The 18947-nt window shown below is 37.1% G+C and overlaps 3 protein-coding genes and 1 pseudogene across 3 annotated transcripts; 2 read left to right on the top strand and 2 right to left on the bottom strand.

Annotated features, from left to right (window-relative positions):
- Positions 1 to 594: 594 nt before the first annotated feature.
- On the bottom strand, positions 595 to 3458 carry LOC140819753 (peptidyl-prolyl cis-trans isomerase CYP26-2, chloroplastic-like). Its single transcript, XM_073179943.1, is given in 3 exon segments — positions 595 to 863; positions 2489 to 2658; positions 2660 to 3458. Coding segments are annotated over 3 exon segments (924 nt in total). The 5' UTR covers positions 3302 to 3458; the 3' UTR covers positions 595 to 751.
- A 787-nt stretch (positions 3459 to 4245) lies between these two features.
- LOC140819396 (uncharacterized) lies at positions 4246 to 7165 on the bottom strand. The gene is given in 3 exon segments (XM_073179477.1): positions 4246 to 4786; positions 4788 to 6812; positions 7020 to 7165. Coding segments are annotated over 2 exon segments (2223 nt in total). The 5' UTR covers positions 6762 to 6812; positions 7020 to 7165; the 3' UTR covers positions 4246 to 4537.
- Positions 7166 to 8120: 955 nt separating this feature from the next.
- Positions 8121 to 10328, top strand: LOC140820083 (ATP-dependent Clp protease adapter protein CLPS1, chloroplastic-like; annotated as a pseudogene).
- Positions 10329 to 11971: 1643 nt separating this feature from the next.
- On the top strand, positions 11972 to 14380 carry LOC140820093 (protein PLANT CADMIUM RESISTANCE 6-like). The gene is made up of 4 exons (XM_073180411.1): positions 11972 to 12469; positions 13406 to 13477; positions 13573 to 13785; positions 14228 to 14380. The coding sequence occupies exons 1-4, from the start codon at positions 12028 to 12030 to the stop codon at positions 14317 to 14319; spliced, it is 819 nt and encodes a 272-aa protein (XP_073036512.1). The 5' UTR covers positions 11972 to 12027; the 3' UTR covers positions 14320 to 14380.
- Positions 14381 to 18947: the final 4567 nt, after the last annotated feature.

Raw genomic sequence — 18947 nt, 5'->3', positions numbered from 1 at the left:
GACAAACAACATTGCGCATTTGTGGTTCTCCCATCTTGAATTCATAGGGAGAGAGGGCAATGCTAGCACGGCTAAGAAATTCCTCTAGGTCCACACGATGGTCTACAATTTTCTTTGGTATGCAGTAAGGGAGAGAGTAATATGAATATGAAAGTGATGTTTCCACTGCGGCCAATCTCTGCACTTCCACCGTCAGAGGATCACCCTTGAAGAAATCTTTGGGACAGGCGGCGCCCGCGAAGAAACATGACGTGAAGTACGAGCATGAAGGAGCTACAGGTGAAGGCACAGAAGTACATTGAAATCGTGTCGGCATTCCCTCGAAGAAATCCATTATATTTTCCTTTCTGTTTAATGTCAAGAAGATGATCCAAGATTAAAGATGTCTCTCTGTGTTTATCTGATGGAAGGATTGGGGAAAAGGAACGAAGAGGAAACTGGAACATAAGTAAGAATCCTAAAGGAGAGAGAAACTGGGAGATACGTATCCTCGTTGACACATTCCTTGAGCTATTTGCGGCTTTTTTCTATGCAAAATGTATGGAAAACAAGTAAAATATTAAACGACAAAGTGGGAAAAATTCTTAATCCAAATTACTTGAATCTTGATTCTTATTCAAGTAAGCAATCCACAGCATGTCCAAGTCTCAAATAACCCAACTCTGCTAAGTAACTACACCGGCCATTATCCAAAAATAGTCTAAAATTATAAATACATTTGGGGAAGGGAAAAAGAAAAAAGAAAAGAAAATTAGGTAGTGTCCATGATGAGTCCACAATTTGTGATCACCACTTTGGAGTAAGGTCTGTTGAAGCCTCTTTCTGCTACCACGGCCCTTTTGTCTCCAATCAGCTTTGCCACCCTTTTCGCATTAAGCAAAGAATTAGAGAAGATGAGATAAATATTTCAAGTAGGCACGAATTTGAAACAACATAACACACATTCTTGAATTTTTGCTCAGCATATATCAGCAGTGCACATCTATGGCACATTAACAAACTTGAGCAGTTGAACTTGGATTAATAAAAATTGCATCGCAGTTGCGATGATCCCATACCAATTTTACAAGATAATTGAATAAGTTTAGAGTCGAGACATAGATTGGATTAAGTTACATAACTCAAATACTAATACGTGAATAACATTATAGCCTTCACAAACATGGTTCGCCGGAACGGTTGCGGTGCTTGGAACGGCAACGACCGTTCCAGTTCCAATGTTATGTTGCGGAACGGTTGTATAAAAAAATTAATAAATTCAAAAAATTGGTAAAAAATGTAAATATAAATTACATCGTACTAAAAAATAAAATATATAAAGTTATTACAAATTAATAGATCAATACAAAACTATTTTACAATAATAGCACAATAAGAAAATACACACTAAAAATTATAACATACCAAAGCTAATACCATGAAGAGTGACGCGGAGGAGCGAGATCATTGTTATATTCTTCAGCACTATCTCGTAGATTAAATTGATTTCGAACATTTGGATATTGACGTGATTGTCCATAGGGATATTGATTAGATTGAGATGACGGAATATCATTAGAATGGGATGATTGATTTTGTAACAGTGTTTCGTCACGATAATTATAGTATCCGAATCCACGATACACAGTAGAACTATCACCTGTACTTGAAGATCTATACTCGGGACCATGACGTCCAACACCACGCCATATAGATGATGAAGATTCATTGTATCTATCACCAATATACTGAGACGACCCATAATCAAATCCACGATGTCTAATTCCATGTGTACCAGATGTTGAAAAATCAAATGATCTATCAAGAGAATCGTGTGTGGAATTATAATTACCCTGATATCCATATTCACCTGATTGATATCCAGTCGAATCATACCCAACATGCTGAGAATCCCAATTGTAACTCATCGATCCATAATTATCTGTCATTTGAATTTGTCGATGTCCCCCCAATCCAAGACATCTTATATGTTCTTCGACACCCATGTATGGTTGAGTAGAATCAGCTGAATGTTCTTTATCACTAGCACTAGAGAATTCTGATATAGAAACGATTCCACGGATTTTAGCGACGGTTTTACAAAAACCGTCGCCGATGGTTTTGGTAAAACCGAAATCGGCGACGGTTTTGGTAAAACCGTCGCTAGTAGCGACGGTTCAAAACAAATCCGTCGCAACTTGCGTTCTACAATACAACAAACGATTTGGCCTGGAACTTTGGAACGGTGGCCACCGTTCCCGTTCCGTTCCGCGGCCGTTCCGGCGAACCATGTTCACAAACATCAAATTCTCAAGGAGCCTGCGATGTCGCGATCTTAGAGCAGCTCGACGAAAGATCGTGGCTTGATTTGTAAGATTGAAAGGATGTGCATACTACTTAGAAAGTTAGCTTTTTTTGGATTTGTGTTCTCTTTAGTGTATGACCTTAAGTCCAAATTTCAATCTTTAACAAAAAGTGAATTGGAGAATTTGGAGGCAAGAAAGAGTACCTAAAGTAAGGAGAAGTTGTATTCTCTTTAACAGTCTCAACTCTGCCAATCCTCTCCACAACATCCATTCCTTCAATCACTCTCCCCACCACCAAAGCCGAGGCATCCAATTCAGGCGAGTCCTTCGTAGCGATCACGAACTCCGTCCCATTCGGATCCGTTCCGACAATCTTCTTGAGCGATTTCCAGCTTCCCTTCTCTCGCAACCAGCTTCAGTTTCGGAGGCGGTTTCAATGGATCCCTCACAATAAGGCTCACACTCTTGGCCACATTCTTGGTCCCTACACAAGACCCATCTTGTTTCTCCAATTCGTCAACTAAACGGTCGAGTATCGACAATTTACTCCCAGTTTTCCTGGCTATCTCCGCATCCCCACCATAATATCGAAGCCCACCATTTTGCACGTAGTTAGGCATGATTTTTACGAACTCTTTTCTGCGGTAACTCACGCCCCCTGCCCCGGAGACAAGATCACTAAACCTGGAGGACCCAGATGGGACAGCCTCGCTATACAGTCCAATCACGATTCTGCCAACATATTCTCCATTTATGGATACATCAAGAAATGCTTGTTTTCCCGGTTCCGGGTTTTTATCCACACATGGAACAATGGCCTTGTCTGGTGTAATCACCACTGTTTCTGCTCGCAGCGGTTGCGGCGTAACAGGTCCCATCATGGTTAGCAGCAGCGAGGAAAAGGTTAGGTCCCGGCGGAGGATTGGATAGAGGGGAGTTGGCGTTGTTGCAGGAAATTGAAGTGGCTTCGGGGGAAGCTGGTGGATTTGGCATAGTAGCCGAGATGAAGAATGCATCTGTGGGTCTTATCAATATTTTCTCGGTGATTAACAGAAGAGAAAAGGTTGAAACTTGAAACCGTTGCAGTGTTTTGGATTGGATAAGGAGAAAGAAAAAAGCTGCAGGATGTATTCAGTTCGTGGCATGAGTTTTATCTGGGACTTTGTAGTTGAGAAAGCAAAAATAAAAACCATTAAATATTTACATACAATTTTGATACATTGTTTATGGATAATATATATATGCAAAAAAAATATCATTTTAAAATAAATTAAATATCTATATTTACTAATTTAACTAAAAAAATTAATAATAATTAGTACCGCTAAAAAAACATTTAAGAATACATTTACTTAAATAAAATACCAATTTTTAAGTTAATTTGTATAAACAACACATAAGTTATTATTATGATAAAAGTTAGCCATGCAAAAAATCTATATGTATAGCTATACTTCTATGTCTGTTAGCTTAGCTCGATTTTTAAAATAAATCGAATTTGACTTTCAAATCAAATGGAAGACACTCAAAATGATCTCTCATTAAAATCGATTAAACATTTTGAAAAATATTTGAAAGATATGTTAATTGGATGTGTAAAAACATTTTGACTTAAACATTTTGTTATAACGAAAAAAGTAGTGCGGAAAAAAAAAATCGAGCATGTTCTAGAGATTAAAAATAAGTAATACTAGTATTTCATGCTTTACCATATATGGGATTGATTTTATCTATTTTTTAATTTGTTATATGTACCGTATATTTCACCATTTTTTTACCAACCAAAATATTTGTTACAAATTTTTAGAGGTTATGCTAAACTAGTAAAGTTTATGATCTGCGAAAATTAGATGTGCAGGGTTCTTTGAACAGTAATGCATGTCATTCCATGAAAATGCTGCACTTATCAATGCTTTACTCGCCTTACTCGAGGCTCCACCGCGATGAATAACGATTATCATCGATCCAAATATATAATTTTTTTACTCGAAATCAAACACAGACCCAAAATTTTGGATCAACAGTTGAGGTAACACTCCGATGTAATATATATCGTGAAACAACAGAAGATCTAATGCATTTCGAGCTGTGTGGTCTTCAAAAGGGTTGTTCAGGTTTGATAGTATTACAGTATGACTTAGACACTGACAAAAAATCTTGCTTCCATTTCTCGTCACATAATCTTTGATATAACCCCAAAAAATTTCCACTCAGATACGACATCAATACCGGCACGAAATAAAATCAACAGTTTAAACTGCACTCTTCTTGTTCCTGAAGTTCTCTTTCAGTAACACAACCTTCTTCTTACAGAGATCAACACTTTTCCCAGGAACTGCAGCAGCGACCCGTTCCCACCGTTGGTTGGTGTCCTTTGGAAAGGTTTTTAGAGCTTGGATCAATGCTTTCTCCTGGCCCTCAGACCATATATACTCACCAGAGCCTGGAGAAATGCCATTCGCAACATCAACAGTGGTCTGAAACTTCACTATTTCCAACGTGGTTGGAAGAATTGGGTGAATCATCTGAATGTGTGGCTTGTTTATTTGTGCCAGTGTTGTTCCTGAAGCTTTCCTTCATCAAGGTAAACTTTTTCTTACATTGGCTCACATTTTTCCCAGGTACTGCGGCTGAAACTCGTTCCCATCTCTGGGTCGTTTCCTTGGGGAAGGTTTTCAAAGCTTGGACTAGAGCTCTTTCCTGTGCAGCAGACCACGAATCTTGATCCAAACTTGGAGTAAGCCTGTCGACAGCTGTGCTTCCTTCTTGAATTGATGATTCTGGCAATTTGTCTATGCTAGAAGCATTCCCCTCAGACACGTTTCCATTTGATAATCCTGGCAAATCTTCTCTGGTTGTAAGAGGAGATGCAATTGTTTGGACCGACTTTCTTTTCTCCAGGAAGGAGTCGAAGGCATTAGCAGAGTCAGGTTTCTGAAGAAGAACTGTTTTCGTAGCCTTGAGAATCTCTTCTACGGACCTCTTAGTACCCATATATTCCGAAATCACTTCCCACCTTCGAGAAGTACCCTTGGGATATTTCTGCACTCCCTTTCTCAAAAGCTCGATCTCCTCCTTATGCCAGGGTTTTTCCCTTTTCTCGTTACTGCTTTGTGCAACTTGTCCATTTATCCCTACAGAACCATTCTGATGAAAATTTTTCTCGTCTTGTTTCTCATCCTTATCTTTGTAATCAACCTCAAGTGCCTGTCGCAAAAGCTTAGCACACTCTCGCCCTTCCTTTCCTTCCATCATATCACATAAATTCCTTAGCTGTTCTTTATCAAGTGACGTACAGAGATCCTCCACATTGCTATCAGTAAGATCGAGCAAATGCTGGGACAAAATAGGTGCTGCCAGCGATCGAAAACGGGTACGTTCTTTCCGAAGTAGCTTTTTTTCTCTCTCCTTCATTTTTTTCTGATTTAATGCAGCTTCAGCTGCCTTTTTCTCCTCCTCCTCTTTCTTCTGCCTCTCCTCTTCAATGATCCTTGCTTCTTCTTCTTCCTGCAATCTCTTGGCCAAAAGCTTCGCCTCCTTCTTCCTCAGCTTCTCAGCTTTCTGTTCCTCTTTCCGTCTCAAAAGTCTAGGATCCCTTTTATAGGCACTATCAACAAGAGCACGTACACGGGCATATTCTTCTTTCTTTGCTCCCTCTGATAGTTTTGCGTTTTGCCTTTCCATCCACCTCCTGTGTTCACGAGACTCAGCCTGATCGAGTTCAAATTCATCAGCATGAGGAAATTCCCTCCAGCTCTTAAAGCTATACCAAAAATCATAAAAGCTATCCACTTCTTTAAATGGAGTGTTATCATCCCCCAAGACTGGGACTGGCTGGTTTACTGACCACCTACCATTCCTCAAGAATGCAGGTCCAAAAACCTTAAAGAATTCATGGGGTGCGCAATCGGAAGGTATTTCATCATCAAACTCATCCGTGGAATCATAGATTCTTCTCCTAACAGGGTCGATCAACACCTCGTACGCTCCTTGAATGGCCTTGAAATGGCTTTCTATCTCATCTTTTTTCGCTTGCTTAGCAGCCTCTGTTTCCTCCGCGAGCAAAAGAGCAGCCTGCTTATCGGGATGATGTCTCAGAGCAGCCTCACGATAACTCTTTCTTATCTGATCCTCGGTGGCAAGATACCTCAAATGGCTCAAACCCAGGAAAGCATAATGATCCTGCTGCTTAGATTCACTTCCAGATTTCTTCCTACCTTTACTACTGTACGAATCTGATGATTGTACATAAACAGTTTCTTTGTCTTCTGAAACATCTTTTCCGTTCTTCTCTGTTTGTACTTCCTCAAATTGGCCTATCAACCTAAGGGCGGCAGTGTGAAACGCAAGCCCTGCAGGTTCTAGACTCAAAGCCTTGACAGGAAGACCATTAGAACATACATATATTGGTTCCCCGTCTAAAATTTCAGTGGAGTATGTAATCGACAACATGCTTTTCCCGAAAGTCACCACCATCACACATCAATGTCCAGAAATTCTGTTCGAACGGAGAAATTCTGATAAATTCTACAGGGACAACATTACCAACAAGAAAAAAAACATCATTAAAAGGGAAGATTCGACTACTTGACGAATAATTCACGTAATAAGTTCGGTTACATACTTCCGATTAAAATTAATTTTCAACAACGAACAGGAAAAAAAATCATCACCCAAAAATAGAGAAAATCAATCAACACAGAACGAAATCAACCGGAAACAGTATCGACATACCCGTATTAATCGAAATTACGCTCTGAATATGTTCACGATGAGAAAAAATTCGCCGCCACATGCCGAGACTAGTGAATGATGGCTGGGGATTGAGAGCTAGGGCATCTATTTTTGCAACTATGGGAGCGAGCAGGCGGGGCGATGGTTTGATTATATCATATATAGAATTCATTATGGGCCGCTGAATTGGACTAAATCAAATACTTATGGGCCGAACAACGATAACCACATCATATCTATTCAATGGACCTTAAATGGTAGTACAGATCCAGACCAACTATTTGTGAGTAGGCCATTGTCAGTTGGGTTTAGCTAATGCTTGGCCCAATACACAATTACCAATAACACATAAGATCAGTTTTTAATGTTCATATTTCTTTCCAAAAAAAAAATACAAATTATAATAAAATATAGTTGGAAACTCGATGATAATTACAAAAAAAAAATTATCTATTTTTTCACCTTTTTTTAATATCCAACAATAGATTTTAAATTCCCCACTATTAAGTATTAATATATGAAGTAATTATAGTATATTTCAAATTCATTTTAATATACAATCATTTCAACTCATCCTTGCAAATACGCCATCAAATTCAAATACGACCTAAGAAAGAGTCCATATATGTCGACACACAAAAAGTTTTGAGTATGGTTCTTGTGAGACGATTTTGCGAACGAGTCAACCCTACCAATATTCAGCATAAAAAGTAATACTCTTAGCATAAAAAGTAATACTTTTTCATGGATGACCTAAATAAGAGATATATCTCACAAAATACGACCCGAGAGACCGTCTCACACAAATTTTTACCAAAGTTTTTGTGACAGTCTAATAAATCAATTTTGTAAATAAATCTCCTATATGAGTTATGAATAAAAATATTATTTTTTATGTGAAAGATATTAATTATTATTATAAATATGAATATGATTGATCAGGATGAACGTCTCACGAAAAATATATTAATGTCGACAATATGTATTAATCTAGTCAAAATATTAAAACAGTTAAAAAATATCATTTTTAACAAAATATTATTTATTATAAAATAATATACGACTGAAAATAATTTATTAATTGAATTTTAAAACAAAATATACATTTGTATTTTTTAGGGGAGAGCGATTTGTGCCAACGAGCATCGAACACAGTACACACACTCTGCCGGTGTAGCGTGTGGTGGGGGAGAAAGCTAATGGAGACGACGATTAGCTGCGGAAGAGTGGTTCTGTCCCCAAATCAAGCATTCCATCAAGCACCTGGTGATTTGTCTGCTGTTTTCGTTGATTTATTTGACTCATTTTATAATTATTTTCCTTTAATCATCTTTTTTTTTTTTTGAATAATATCGAATTTGCCGATGTTGATTTTTAAGTTTCTGATTTGTTGTTTTTTTCCACCCAATTTAGTTTCATTCCGTCTGTAGTTGTATTCCGCCTGTATTGTTTTGCTTTCCGTGTAAGGAGCTTGAAGCTTTTCATGAAATTGGAATTTGTATCCTAGTAGAGAACCAATGTGAAATTTTTCTCGTTTTTGTTTATTATATATTTTATAATTCTTGAAGAAACGAAGAGAAGAAGGAAAAGCCTGTAGTTTGCAGACGACATTTGTGTGAGCATGTATCTGAAAACGGACAAAGAGAACTGTGGTATAGTTGATTTTAGTTATTTTTTGAGAGGTTGTAGAGGACTAGAGGAAGGATCTTATGATGTCCTTGTGTTGAGTAAATGGTTCTTTCCTACATATTTGGGCAAAATCAAGTGCCTTTTTCCATTTTCACTATAACTAGGGATTCATCATGTTATACCTCTATTCTATCTGGATTGGTCTGCCTATTTGTGAGCTAACGCTCATCACAGGCTCATAATTATTATGCTTGAGTTTGGATCAAATATCTGGCCAGGATTGGACAATTCTTTAGTAATGAGTACATGAGATTATGTGAAGTTCTAATGATTAGCATAAGGCTGATGATATTAGCGCACCCATTAAAATAATAGCCGCTTTTTCTTTGTGAGTGCATCTGTTTGGTCCAGTTTCTATTCTACAGTTTTCTACGTCTATATACATTTTGCTTGGTTCTCCAAAATGAGAGTGGTGATGTGATAAGTTTATTCGTGTAGGGGATAGATATCCACTCCATAAAAAATGCACCAGACGATGCACATCCATGGCTACGCCAATTGCTGGTCTGGGGAAAGGCGGTGGAGTTTTAGACAAACCCATCATTAGAAAAAACGACTCCTGGTCGTGAATCTGAGTTTGATTTGAGGTAAGGGTACTCTGATTTGAATGGTGTAGCTGTCCCTTATTCCCTGGTTTTATTTTTACTGCACTTTTGAGGGCTAATCTTAACTAGATTTTGCTTGAAGCTTGTGATGTTTTATCGATCAACCTGAGTAGTGTTGGAACATTTTCCCATTACTAAGAGATGTATATTATTCCAGCTTAGTTTGATTTAATATGATTTTTTTATCATGTTAGAATTTTAATTTTCCTCGTGTCATAGATTTAGGTATTTTAGCATGAAATTATACTCGTATCTTTTGCATTTAATATCAGTACTTAATGATGAAATTGTCTACAACACACACTTTTATATTTTCTACTTTCCACGCAACCGAAACTGCTCTAAATCTGTCCCACAAATGAAATACTTGGGTAATAACTGAGATGTTGTCCTTTCTCTGCAAAGATCCCTGCATATATCCAATTCACCTATTAATTTATGTATATTTTTGTCCCTTGATATTTCAACTTACGAATCCTAGCTATTACTTAGTCAACTTTTCTGGCTTGATCTCATGTACGTGGAGTTGGTGGGTTATCAGTAACATTATCGTCTAAAGTAGTGAAATCGAGATTCAACTATTATTCCCACTGAAAAATTATACAAGTTTTTCGTTTTGTTCGCTAGGAAATCAAGGAAAATGTCACCGCCTTTTCGCGTGATGCTGCACAATGACAATTACAATAAAAGGGAGTATGTTGTGCAAGTATTAATGAAGGTTATACCCTGGGATGACCCTCGATAATGCCGTGAACATAATGCAAGAAGCGCATCACAATGGCCTTGCTATGGTCATAGTTTGTGGCCAAGCAGACGCAGAAGAGCACTGCACGCAACTCCGAGGGAATGGCCTTTTGAGCACGATTGAGCCTGCCGATGGTGGTTGTTAGGTTATCGTAACCATTATGTTACCGTGACACTTACATATATGTAGATAAGAAATGGAAAATTGACTTTTGAGATCACTGTTAAGATACAAACTAAAATAAAATAAAAGAAAATACTTGGCTCGGTTCGTAGTATGTGCAGTTTGCTTGAGATCTATTACCATTTGTGCTAAAAATGAATTGATTGCACATTCTTGTTCCGAGGATAATTGATTTATCATACATTTTTCGAACAAAACGGTGCCTTAAATCGATTCGATATCTCTTGATTTCCGGTAAAATACGTATTATGCAAATTTTTGACATACTCCAAATCTTTTATGTTATCAAATTTTAGTTTTTTTTGTTGTTGCAATTTTAGTTTATTTGCATATAACATTGATGTGGTATTGATGTATTGTTAATGTGACACTGATGTATACAATACATCATCAACATGCATACGAAAAACTGACTACAATTTCTGAAAATTGAAAGATTGGATACCTAAACCAAAATTTGTCATCATAAAAAACAAGAATCACAAAGAAATAAACACACACGAGTTTCCCTCGGTTTGGTGCAAGGGATATGATAACATATGAATAAGGTACATTAGAATTATTGAAGTGATCAAATCTGTTTGATTTGAATGATTAATATAGGATAGAGATAATGTCTACCATCATTTAGAAATCCAGCCTTGATCATGCCTACCGAAAGGGGATTATCTATAGCATGAGAACGTGAAGAGCACACGGTGGATATGCGGAGTCAACCATTGCCCTACTTTCCCAAGTCAACTACTACCAAAGGTAAAAAAAAATAAAAATTTGGCCCTTTCTCGATTACAATTTATGATATTGTATCAAGAGTTCTATGAAATAGAAATTACTCGAATTCGACATTTGAAAAAAAAAATGACCTCATCGAGTTCGAAATAAAGAAAGTTATAGCTCTCAAGAGCTTAATTTGACGCACAAGTTTTTCGTCGAAATGCTGATATGTTTAAATCTTGATTTGGGGTCTTTGTATTGGGCCATGAATATTTTTACAAGTTTTGCACATAAAATTTTTCTATGTCGATTACGTTTATATAAATATATATTAACGTTTTCTATTCAAAGGAAGTGGTTGATCCAATATTTTTGCTTAATTACTTGACTGCGAATGATTGATATTGAAGTACATACATAAATATATATATAATTTTCCCACTTCTGGTGACTTACGAATTTGTGCATAATCTCAAGTCATTTTTTTTTCTCTTTTTAAAAAGAAATCAATCAGTTGACCTTTTTGTAATTTTGAACTTCCATGTTGTCAAATTTCAGTTTTAAATTGCTATCTTCGTGGGTTTTTTTCATTCAAAATTTTAGTAGTTTTTTTTTCGACGTGACGATGATCGATAGCAATACAATACCGACATGTCTCTGATATAAGCAAGGATTATGTCAATACTCTAGATGAAAAATAATCAAAATCACCAAAAAAAAAATACAATACTAAAACTGAAATATAAAAACATAAAAAAACTAAAATCGCAAATGATAAATATGTATAACTAAAAATGTAATTTTACTAATATATTGATCAGTGATCATCATTTCTCTAATTTATAAATGAATCCAATTATTATTTTTTAAAAAATTCAGTTCCCAAGCTGTGTTTGCCAGCCCAAAGTCTCCTAAAACTGCAGAGGGAAATCAATTATTGCCAAGTTGCCTAAAATAATCTCCCACTTCTTCACATTATCGATACATTAAATATCACACCTCGACCTAGCCGAGACATACATGCAGCACATAACAACCCACCAAGAAGAGAAGGGAAGGCAAGGAATCCGCGATGGGCCGAGTCGGAAACAACGAACAGCAAGTTCAAGAGACGATGGACGACTCGTTCCCGGAAAGCGAGCAGCCGGCGGCGACTAAGCCGAGATCCCAAGTGCCGAGTAACAACAAACGGCAAACGAACCACCCCCACAAAGAAGAAGAAGAAGAAGATTTGTATTATGTTTCCTCTCAAGATCATGATAAAGAACAAACGGCAGCACAATTTCCTCCGCAGAATAATGAATACGATCTTTCTAATCAGCATGTTCCCCCTCAGGCAAACGTGGATTTTGCCCCTCATATGCCGCCGTCTGGCACTCAAAATGGGGTACCGCAGACGGGTCATCCGGCGATGACTCCGCCGGTCAGGCCATTCGATGGTATTGGCCATGTCGCAGCGCAAGATAAGGTTTGGAGCAGTAGTCTTTTTGATTGCATGAATGATCCTGAAAATGGTACGTACTCATTTTTTTCCCTTCAAATTTGCATTATGATAAATATTTTAGATTTCGACAACACACACACATTCGTATCAATATACGGGGAAAATTCCATATTTGCTTTTATATGATTCTTTGTGATTTTAGTCACTTGTATTTGTATTGTCTAATTTAAGTGTTAGTCCGCTATCTTTGTATTTTTTGAAAATTTTAGTCTTATTTATAACATGCAGGTTTTACGTGGCACAAATGTGATGTTGGTGCATGTAATGTCACATAACTACTCTCGATATAAAAGACCATGAGTGCCAAAAAACGAAAAATACATGATTAAAAATGAAATATGAGAAACAAGATTATTTTGTTTTACCATAATAATTAAGATACTTAGATTTAAAGCCGCATGAGAAAGAGATCTAATCAGATTTTTATCCAGGGTAGCTCTCTTGTGAGATGATATAACATATCTTTATTCGTGAGACAGGTCTACCATGTCTATATTTAAAATAAAAAATCATATTTTTTCATTGGTGACTCAAATAGAATATATGTAGCACAAAATTGACATGCGAGACCGTTTCACATGAGTTTTTGTGTTCCATGTATGACATCTTTTTTTTTTCACTTGGATCATCTTATATTTGGGATTTTTGGCAGATGATGTGCACATGTATTTGGTAGCTCATAAATAATTTTCCTTAAAAGATTTTGTAATTTAAGTTGTAAGAAATATTTAGTTCCCTTTAATCACTCCCAAAATCATATTATATATTCCTATGATTATAATAGAAAACTTTAATTTCACCATAAATTATACATATAAAAAATCAAGATTAATTGAATCCGTGGAAAATATTTCATGTATACATCTCACAAAATTTAATAATGACCATATGGTAGTAATTAATTAATTATTAAATGATTAACTATATGAAAAAAACATCTATGCAGCTCTCATCACGGCCTGCTTTCCTTGCATAACGTTTGGGCAGATTGCGGAGATATTGGACTCCGGCAACACCAGTGAGTGATCATTTGAACATATATCCGACTTTTTAATCGTTTAAATATATATACACTGTGTTCATATTGTTCGATTTAATGTCTATGATATATAGCTTGCGCGACGAGTGGGATATTGTACAGTTGCATCGCCTTTTGTATCGCGATGCCGTGTATAATGTCATGCACATATAGAACCAAGTTGAGGGCTAAATTCGGGCTGCTGGAGTCACCAGCACAGGACTGGGTGGTTCACTGCTTTTGCGAATGGTGTGCTCTGTGTCAAGAGTATAGAGAGCTCAAGCATATGGGATATGACCCTACTATTGGTAAGTAAATGCCTCTATTCCCTAATAAATAATTATAATTTCCGAATTTGTTAATCTATTTTGTCGAATTTCAGCTTTTGTCTGTTATCATTATTTTTATTTTTTGGACAATTCCAGTCGTTTTCTCTGTATGAGACTAACGTGGTGCGGACATGCATGGGTAATGCCATCAATAGTGGAGCCAGGAATATAGCTCTACCTGAGCTAGAATTTTAAACTTTAGAATCTTTTAATATTTTAAATTGATCTATCCGAACTAATATCATATTGACACAAAATTATACAAAATTTAGATATAAATTTTTTTAAAAAAATTGGGCCACTCGGGCTAAAGCTCGGGTGTCTTATCATGTGGTTCCGGCAATGAATGTCATGTCAATATTCTACGAAAATATGATTAAAATTATAAATATTCTTGAATCAAAATTTCCATTGTGGACAGGTTGGCTGGGGAACGAGGCGAAGATGAGGCAAAAACAGAACCAGCAGTTCGGAATGACACCTCCGACGGGGCAGATGATGATGATGATGTGAGCATGCGTCACCTTTACCATCAAATTTCATATTATGTGGGGATATATTTCATTAATTTTCGTATTTTTATGTGCAATTTTTTTAATTTTTTTTTCCTGATCTGTTTATTATTTTCATCTTGTGATCACTAATACTTTTGCGATTTTAATCGATTATGTTATCAAGTATTGTATCTTCTGATTTCAGGTAGTATTAGTCTTGTCAGTATCACGTTAGAAAAATTACTAAAATTTTCGAAAAAAATAATAAGAATAACAGATAAAGAATAACATTTGACAAAACAGAGACAAAAATCGCAAAAAAAAGAATATGACCAAAAATATACTTTCTCCCAACATTTAACTTATTTAATTCAACACTTCATTCTTATATTATCTTTTGCAAAATGGTACTTCGGGGATTGCTTCCCTTTTTACATTACGTGATATAAAATCCCCTTTTTCATATTATGCACTTCAAAACTCACTCATTTGCACAACCAAATGCTATATTGCTAATATCTTATTTAGCACTTGATTTTAAAATTAGGAAGTATTGAAATTTGTAATTTTTGTTCTGTATATCGGTTTCTTGTATTTTTTGTCAAATATATTACGTGTCGCGTCAGAAAAATGATTAAAATTTTAAAAGTAACAAGCTAAAATTGAAATCTTACAAAGTGTACGGCCAAAATTAGACAGAAGCAAATATAAATGATCGGAACTCCAATTTCTTTCTAAAAAAATTGTCCAATTTTTTTATTTTGTCCTTAATCTAATCATAAATTGTTAGAGAAAATGTGAATAAAATGGAAATGTGAATGGAAATGTGGTTGTCCCACATTGGAAGCTTAGGAAAAGGTTTTCCTCCTTATTAGTTCTAGTGTGGACTAAGGGTTTGGGCCCCAAGGGGTACCAAAGCTTTTAGAAGGGGGGAGACGCTACTAGGCTAGGTCTCGGTGAACTAAACACACACGCGCGCGCCCGCCCGCCCGGCTCGGCGCGGTGTGGTGTGGTGTGGTCTTTGACCAATATTAATCTTTTTGGACCAAAATTATTTGTAGGAATAAATTTTGTTGGTGTTCAAACAGAAGCTGGTGCGGACAGAATGTGGCGCGCGGCAGCGCAAGTTCTCGCTCGGGTGCGCGCGCGCTGCTGTGTGCAAAAGAACAAGGCGTCCTTTCACCGAAACCAGATGGCTTCTCGTCAAATGTTGCATCTTATGCACGGAATAGTGTGTTTTTTCAAGACAATCATTGATGCTCTATATATATCCCTTATGCATCAAATTCCTTCCCATCTTGCTGCAGAATTCTGTTCTTACTCACTTGAAAGCGATTGCAATTTTTGTTCGTCGAAGTCTAGAGTTTGTTGTGCTACTACTCTAGATAGGAGTCGTTGTATCTTAGGGACGATTGCTGTTAACGTAAAGCACTTGTATACGGGCAATATCGTCTTGCGGATAAAGGATTTATCCTTGCCTCGACTTGAAGAATCGTTGCTGTTGCTGTCTTATATTCAGAATTTCGAGAAGGGCACTACCAGGTACGAATAACAATCGCAAGACGATATACGTGTTCTACTATCTCTGAATTCTGAAAATGTCGAGCACATCTTTCTCTCCCATTGCTACTGCTCCTGCTCATGGTGAAAAGCCATCGAAGTTCACCGGTGCCGACTTCAAACGTTGGCAACAGAAAATGCTGTTCTATCTCACTACCCTAAGCCTGTCTCGATTTTTGACGGAGGATCCGCCTACAATTGTTGAAGATGATACCGATTCCCAAAGGAGAAATGCTGTGGATGCATGGAATCACAGCGATTTTCTATGCAGAAATTACATCTTAAATGGACTTGATGACACACTTTACAGTGTCTATTGTTCAGTCAAAACTGCAAAGGAATTGTGGGATTCCTTGGAGAAGAAGTACAAGACGGAGGATGCGGGCATCAAGAAGTTTGTTGTTGGAAAATTCTTAGACTTCAAAATGACCGACTCCAAAACCGTGATTAGCCAAGTGCAGGAATTTCAGATTATCCTTCATGACTTGCTTTCTGAGGGAATGTTATTGAACGAGCCCTTCCAAGTAGCAGCACTAATCGAGAAGTTGCCGCCAATGTGGAAGGACTTCAAAAACTATCTTAAACATAAGCGTAAGGAGGTGAAACTCGAAGATCTAATCGTGAGACTTAGAATCGAGGAAGACAACCGAAACTGTGAAGCCAAGTCATATAAAAGGGCGATGGAATCTGAAGCTAAAGCAAATCTAGCGGAATCAAGTACTAGTCACAAGAGAAAGCGACCGAACGATGACAAGAAACAAGGAAAAGCAAAGAAGTTCAAAGGGAATTGCTTCAATTGTGGCAAGCCGAATCACATGGCAAAAGATTGTCGTCTTCCAAAGAAAGACAATGCAAAGCAGAAACAAAGGCAAGCAAATGTCGTCGAAGAACGGTATGTACCAATTGATATGACGCAACTTGATTTATCTGCTGTTGTATTTGAAGCCAACTTGGTGGACAATCCAAGAGAGTGGTGGATAGACACCGGATCTACTAGCCGCATTTGTGCCGAGAAGGAGATGTTCTCATCCTACTCTCCCAACAGTGAAAGGAAACTATTTATGGGAAACTCTACAACGTCTGATGTCGTAGGAGTTGGAGAAGTAGTGCTGAAGATGACTTCAGGCAAAGAAGTAACACTCAAGAATGTACTGCATGTGCCGGACATTCGGAAGAACTTGGTTTCTGGTTCTTTGTTGAGTAAGGCCGGTTTTAGGCTTGTGTTCGAATCGGACAAATTTGTATTAACCAAGAGTGGTGTTTTTATAGGCAAAGGGTACCAAGATAATGGTCTCTTTAAGATGAATGTAATGAATGTTATCCGCCAAGAGGCGAAGAATAAAGCTATAAATTCTGCGTACTTGATTGAAAGTTCATATTTATGGCATGAAAGATTGGGACATGTTAACTTTAACACGTTGCAACGACTTGCAAACCAAAATGTAATACCTACATTTAAAAAGGATCCACAACACAAGTGTGAGATCTGTGTTGAAGAAAAAATGGCTAAGGTCCCTTTCCATTCGGTAACGAGAAGTACTACGCCGCTTGAGTTAATCCATACCGATATATGTGATTTGAAATATGTTCAAACTCGAGGTGGCAAGAAGTATTTCATAACATTCATTGATGATTGCACAAGGGTTTGCTATGTCTATTTATTAAAAAGCAAAGATGAAGCAATAGAAACATTCAAAGCTTATAAGAATGAAGTAGAGAATCAAATCAGTTCAAAGATCAAAATGATAAGAAGTGATCGAGGTGGAGAGTATGTTGCTCCGTTTGAAGAATTTTGCACAACATCGGGCATAATTCATCAAACTACTGCCCCATACTCACCTCAATCAAACGGAGTAGCAGAACGCAAGAATCGTACTCTTAAGGAGATGATGAATGCGTTGTTGATAAACTCAGGCTTACCCCAAAACTTGTGGGGGGAAGCGATTCTCTCAGCGAACTACATTCTCAATAAAATACCACTCAAAGGAAACAATGAGACTCCATATGAGAAATGGAAAAAGCGTAAACCATCTTACAAATACCTCAAAGTGTGGGGGTGTTTGGCTAAAGTAGAAATACCAAAGCCAAAGCAAGTTAAGATTGGGCCTAAAACAATCGACTGCGTCTTCATTGGATATGCAACTAATAGTAGTGCATATCGCTTCTTAGTGCACAAATCTGAAGTTCCTGATATCAGTGAGGGAACGATAATTGAATCAAGGAACGCCGTATTCTTTGAAAATATGTTTCCTTGTAAAGAAAGGAAAGAATCCCGTCTAAACAAAAGACCTTATGAAACTTCGATTGCACCTGTTCAAGGCAATGAAGATATAAGGCGCAGTAAGAGAGCAAGAGTTGAAAAATCTTTTGGTCCCGATTTTCTAACATACATGTTAGATAATGAACCAAGAACTATTCAAGAGGCTCTATCAAATCCAGAAGCTCCTTTCTGGAAAGAAGCAATCAAAGTGAAATAGATTCCATAATGTACAACCACACATGGGAGTTAGTTGATCTTCCTCCGGGTTGTAAACCTTTAGGATGCAAATGGATCCTTAAGAGGAAATACAAAGAAGATGGATCTATAGATAAATATAAAGCTCGATTGGTTGCCAAAGGGTTTAGACAACAAGAGGGATATGATTTCTTTGACACATACTCTCCAGTTACGAGAATCACATCCATTCGTGTTCTCATAGCCATTGCAGCGTTGCATGACCTTGAGATTCATCAAATGGATGTTAAAACAGCGTTTCTAAATGGAGTATTGGAAGAAGAAATCTATATGGAACAACCCGAGGGGTTTGTTGTACCCGGACAAGAGAAAAAGGTTTGTAAACTTGTCAAGTCCTTATACGGACTCAAACAAGCACCTAAACAGTGGCATGAAAAATTTGATACCACAATGATATCAAATGGTTTCAAAATCAATGAGTGTGACAAGTGCGTCTACATTAAAGGAAATGAAAATGTATATGTAATTGTTTGCCTTTATGTAGATGACATGTTAATCATGGGAAATGATCATGAGTTGATCATGAATACTAAGAAAATGTTGAAAAAACATTTTGATATGAAAGATTTGGG

The sequence above is a fragment of the Primulina eburnea genome, chromosome 18 (assembly GCF_022965805.1).
Source record: "Primulina eburnea isolate SZY01 chromosome 18, ASM2296580v1, whole genome shotgun sequence".
NCBI classification, from domain to species: Eukaryota; Viridiplantae; Streptophyta; class Magnoliopsida; order Lamiales; family Gesneriaceae; genus Primulina; species Primulina eburnea.
This window is presented reverse-complemented; position numbering and strand designations above follow the sequence as displayed.

Bases quoted from the DNA above. Each gene is read 5' to 3' on its own strand.
- LOC140820093 (XM_073180411.1), top strand. From the start codon at position 12,028: ATGGGCCGAGTCGGAAACAACGAACAGCAAGTTCAAGAGACGATGGAC. The intron at 12,470-13,405 runs GTACGTACTCAT...ACATCTATGCAG, and splicing joins CATGAATGATCCTGAAAATG to CTCTCATCACGGCCTGCTTT. The intron at 13,786-14,227 runs GTAAGTAAATGC...CATTGTGGACAG, and splicing joins GGGATATGACCCTACTATTG to GTTGGCTGGGGAACGAGGCG.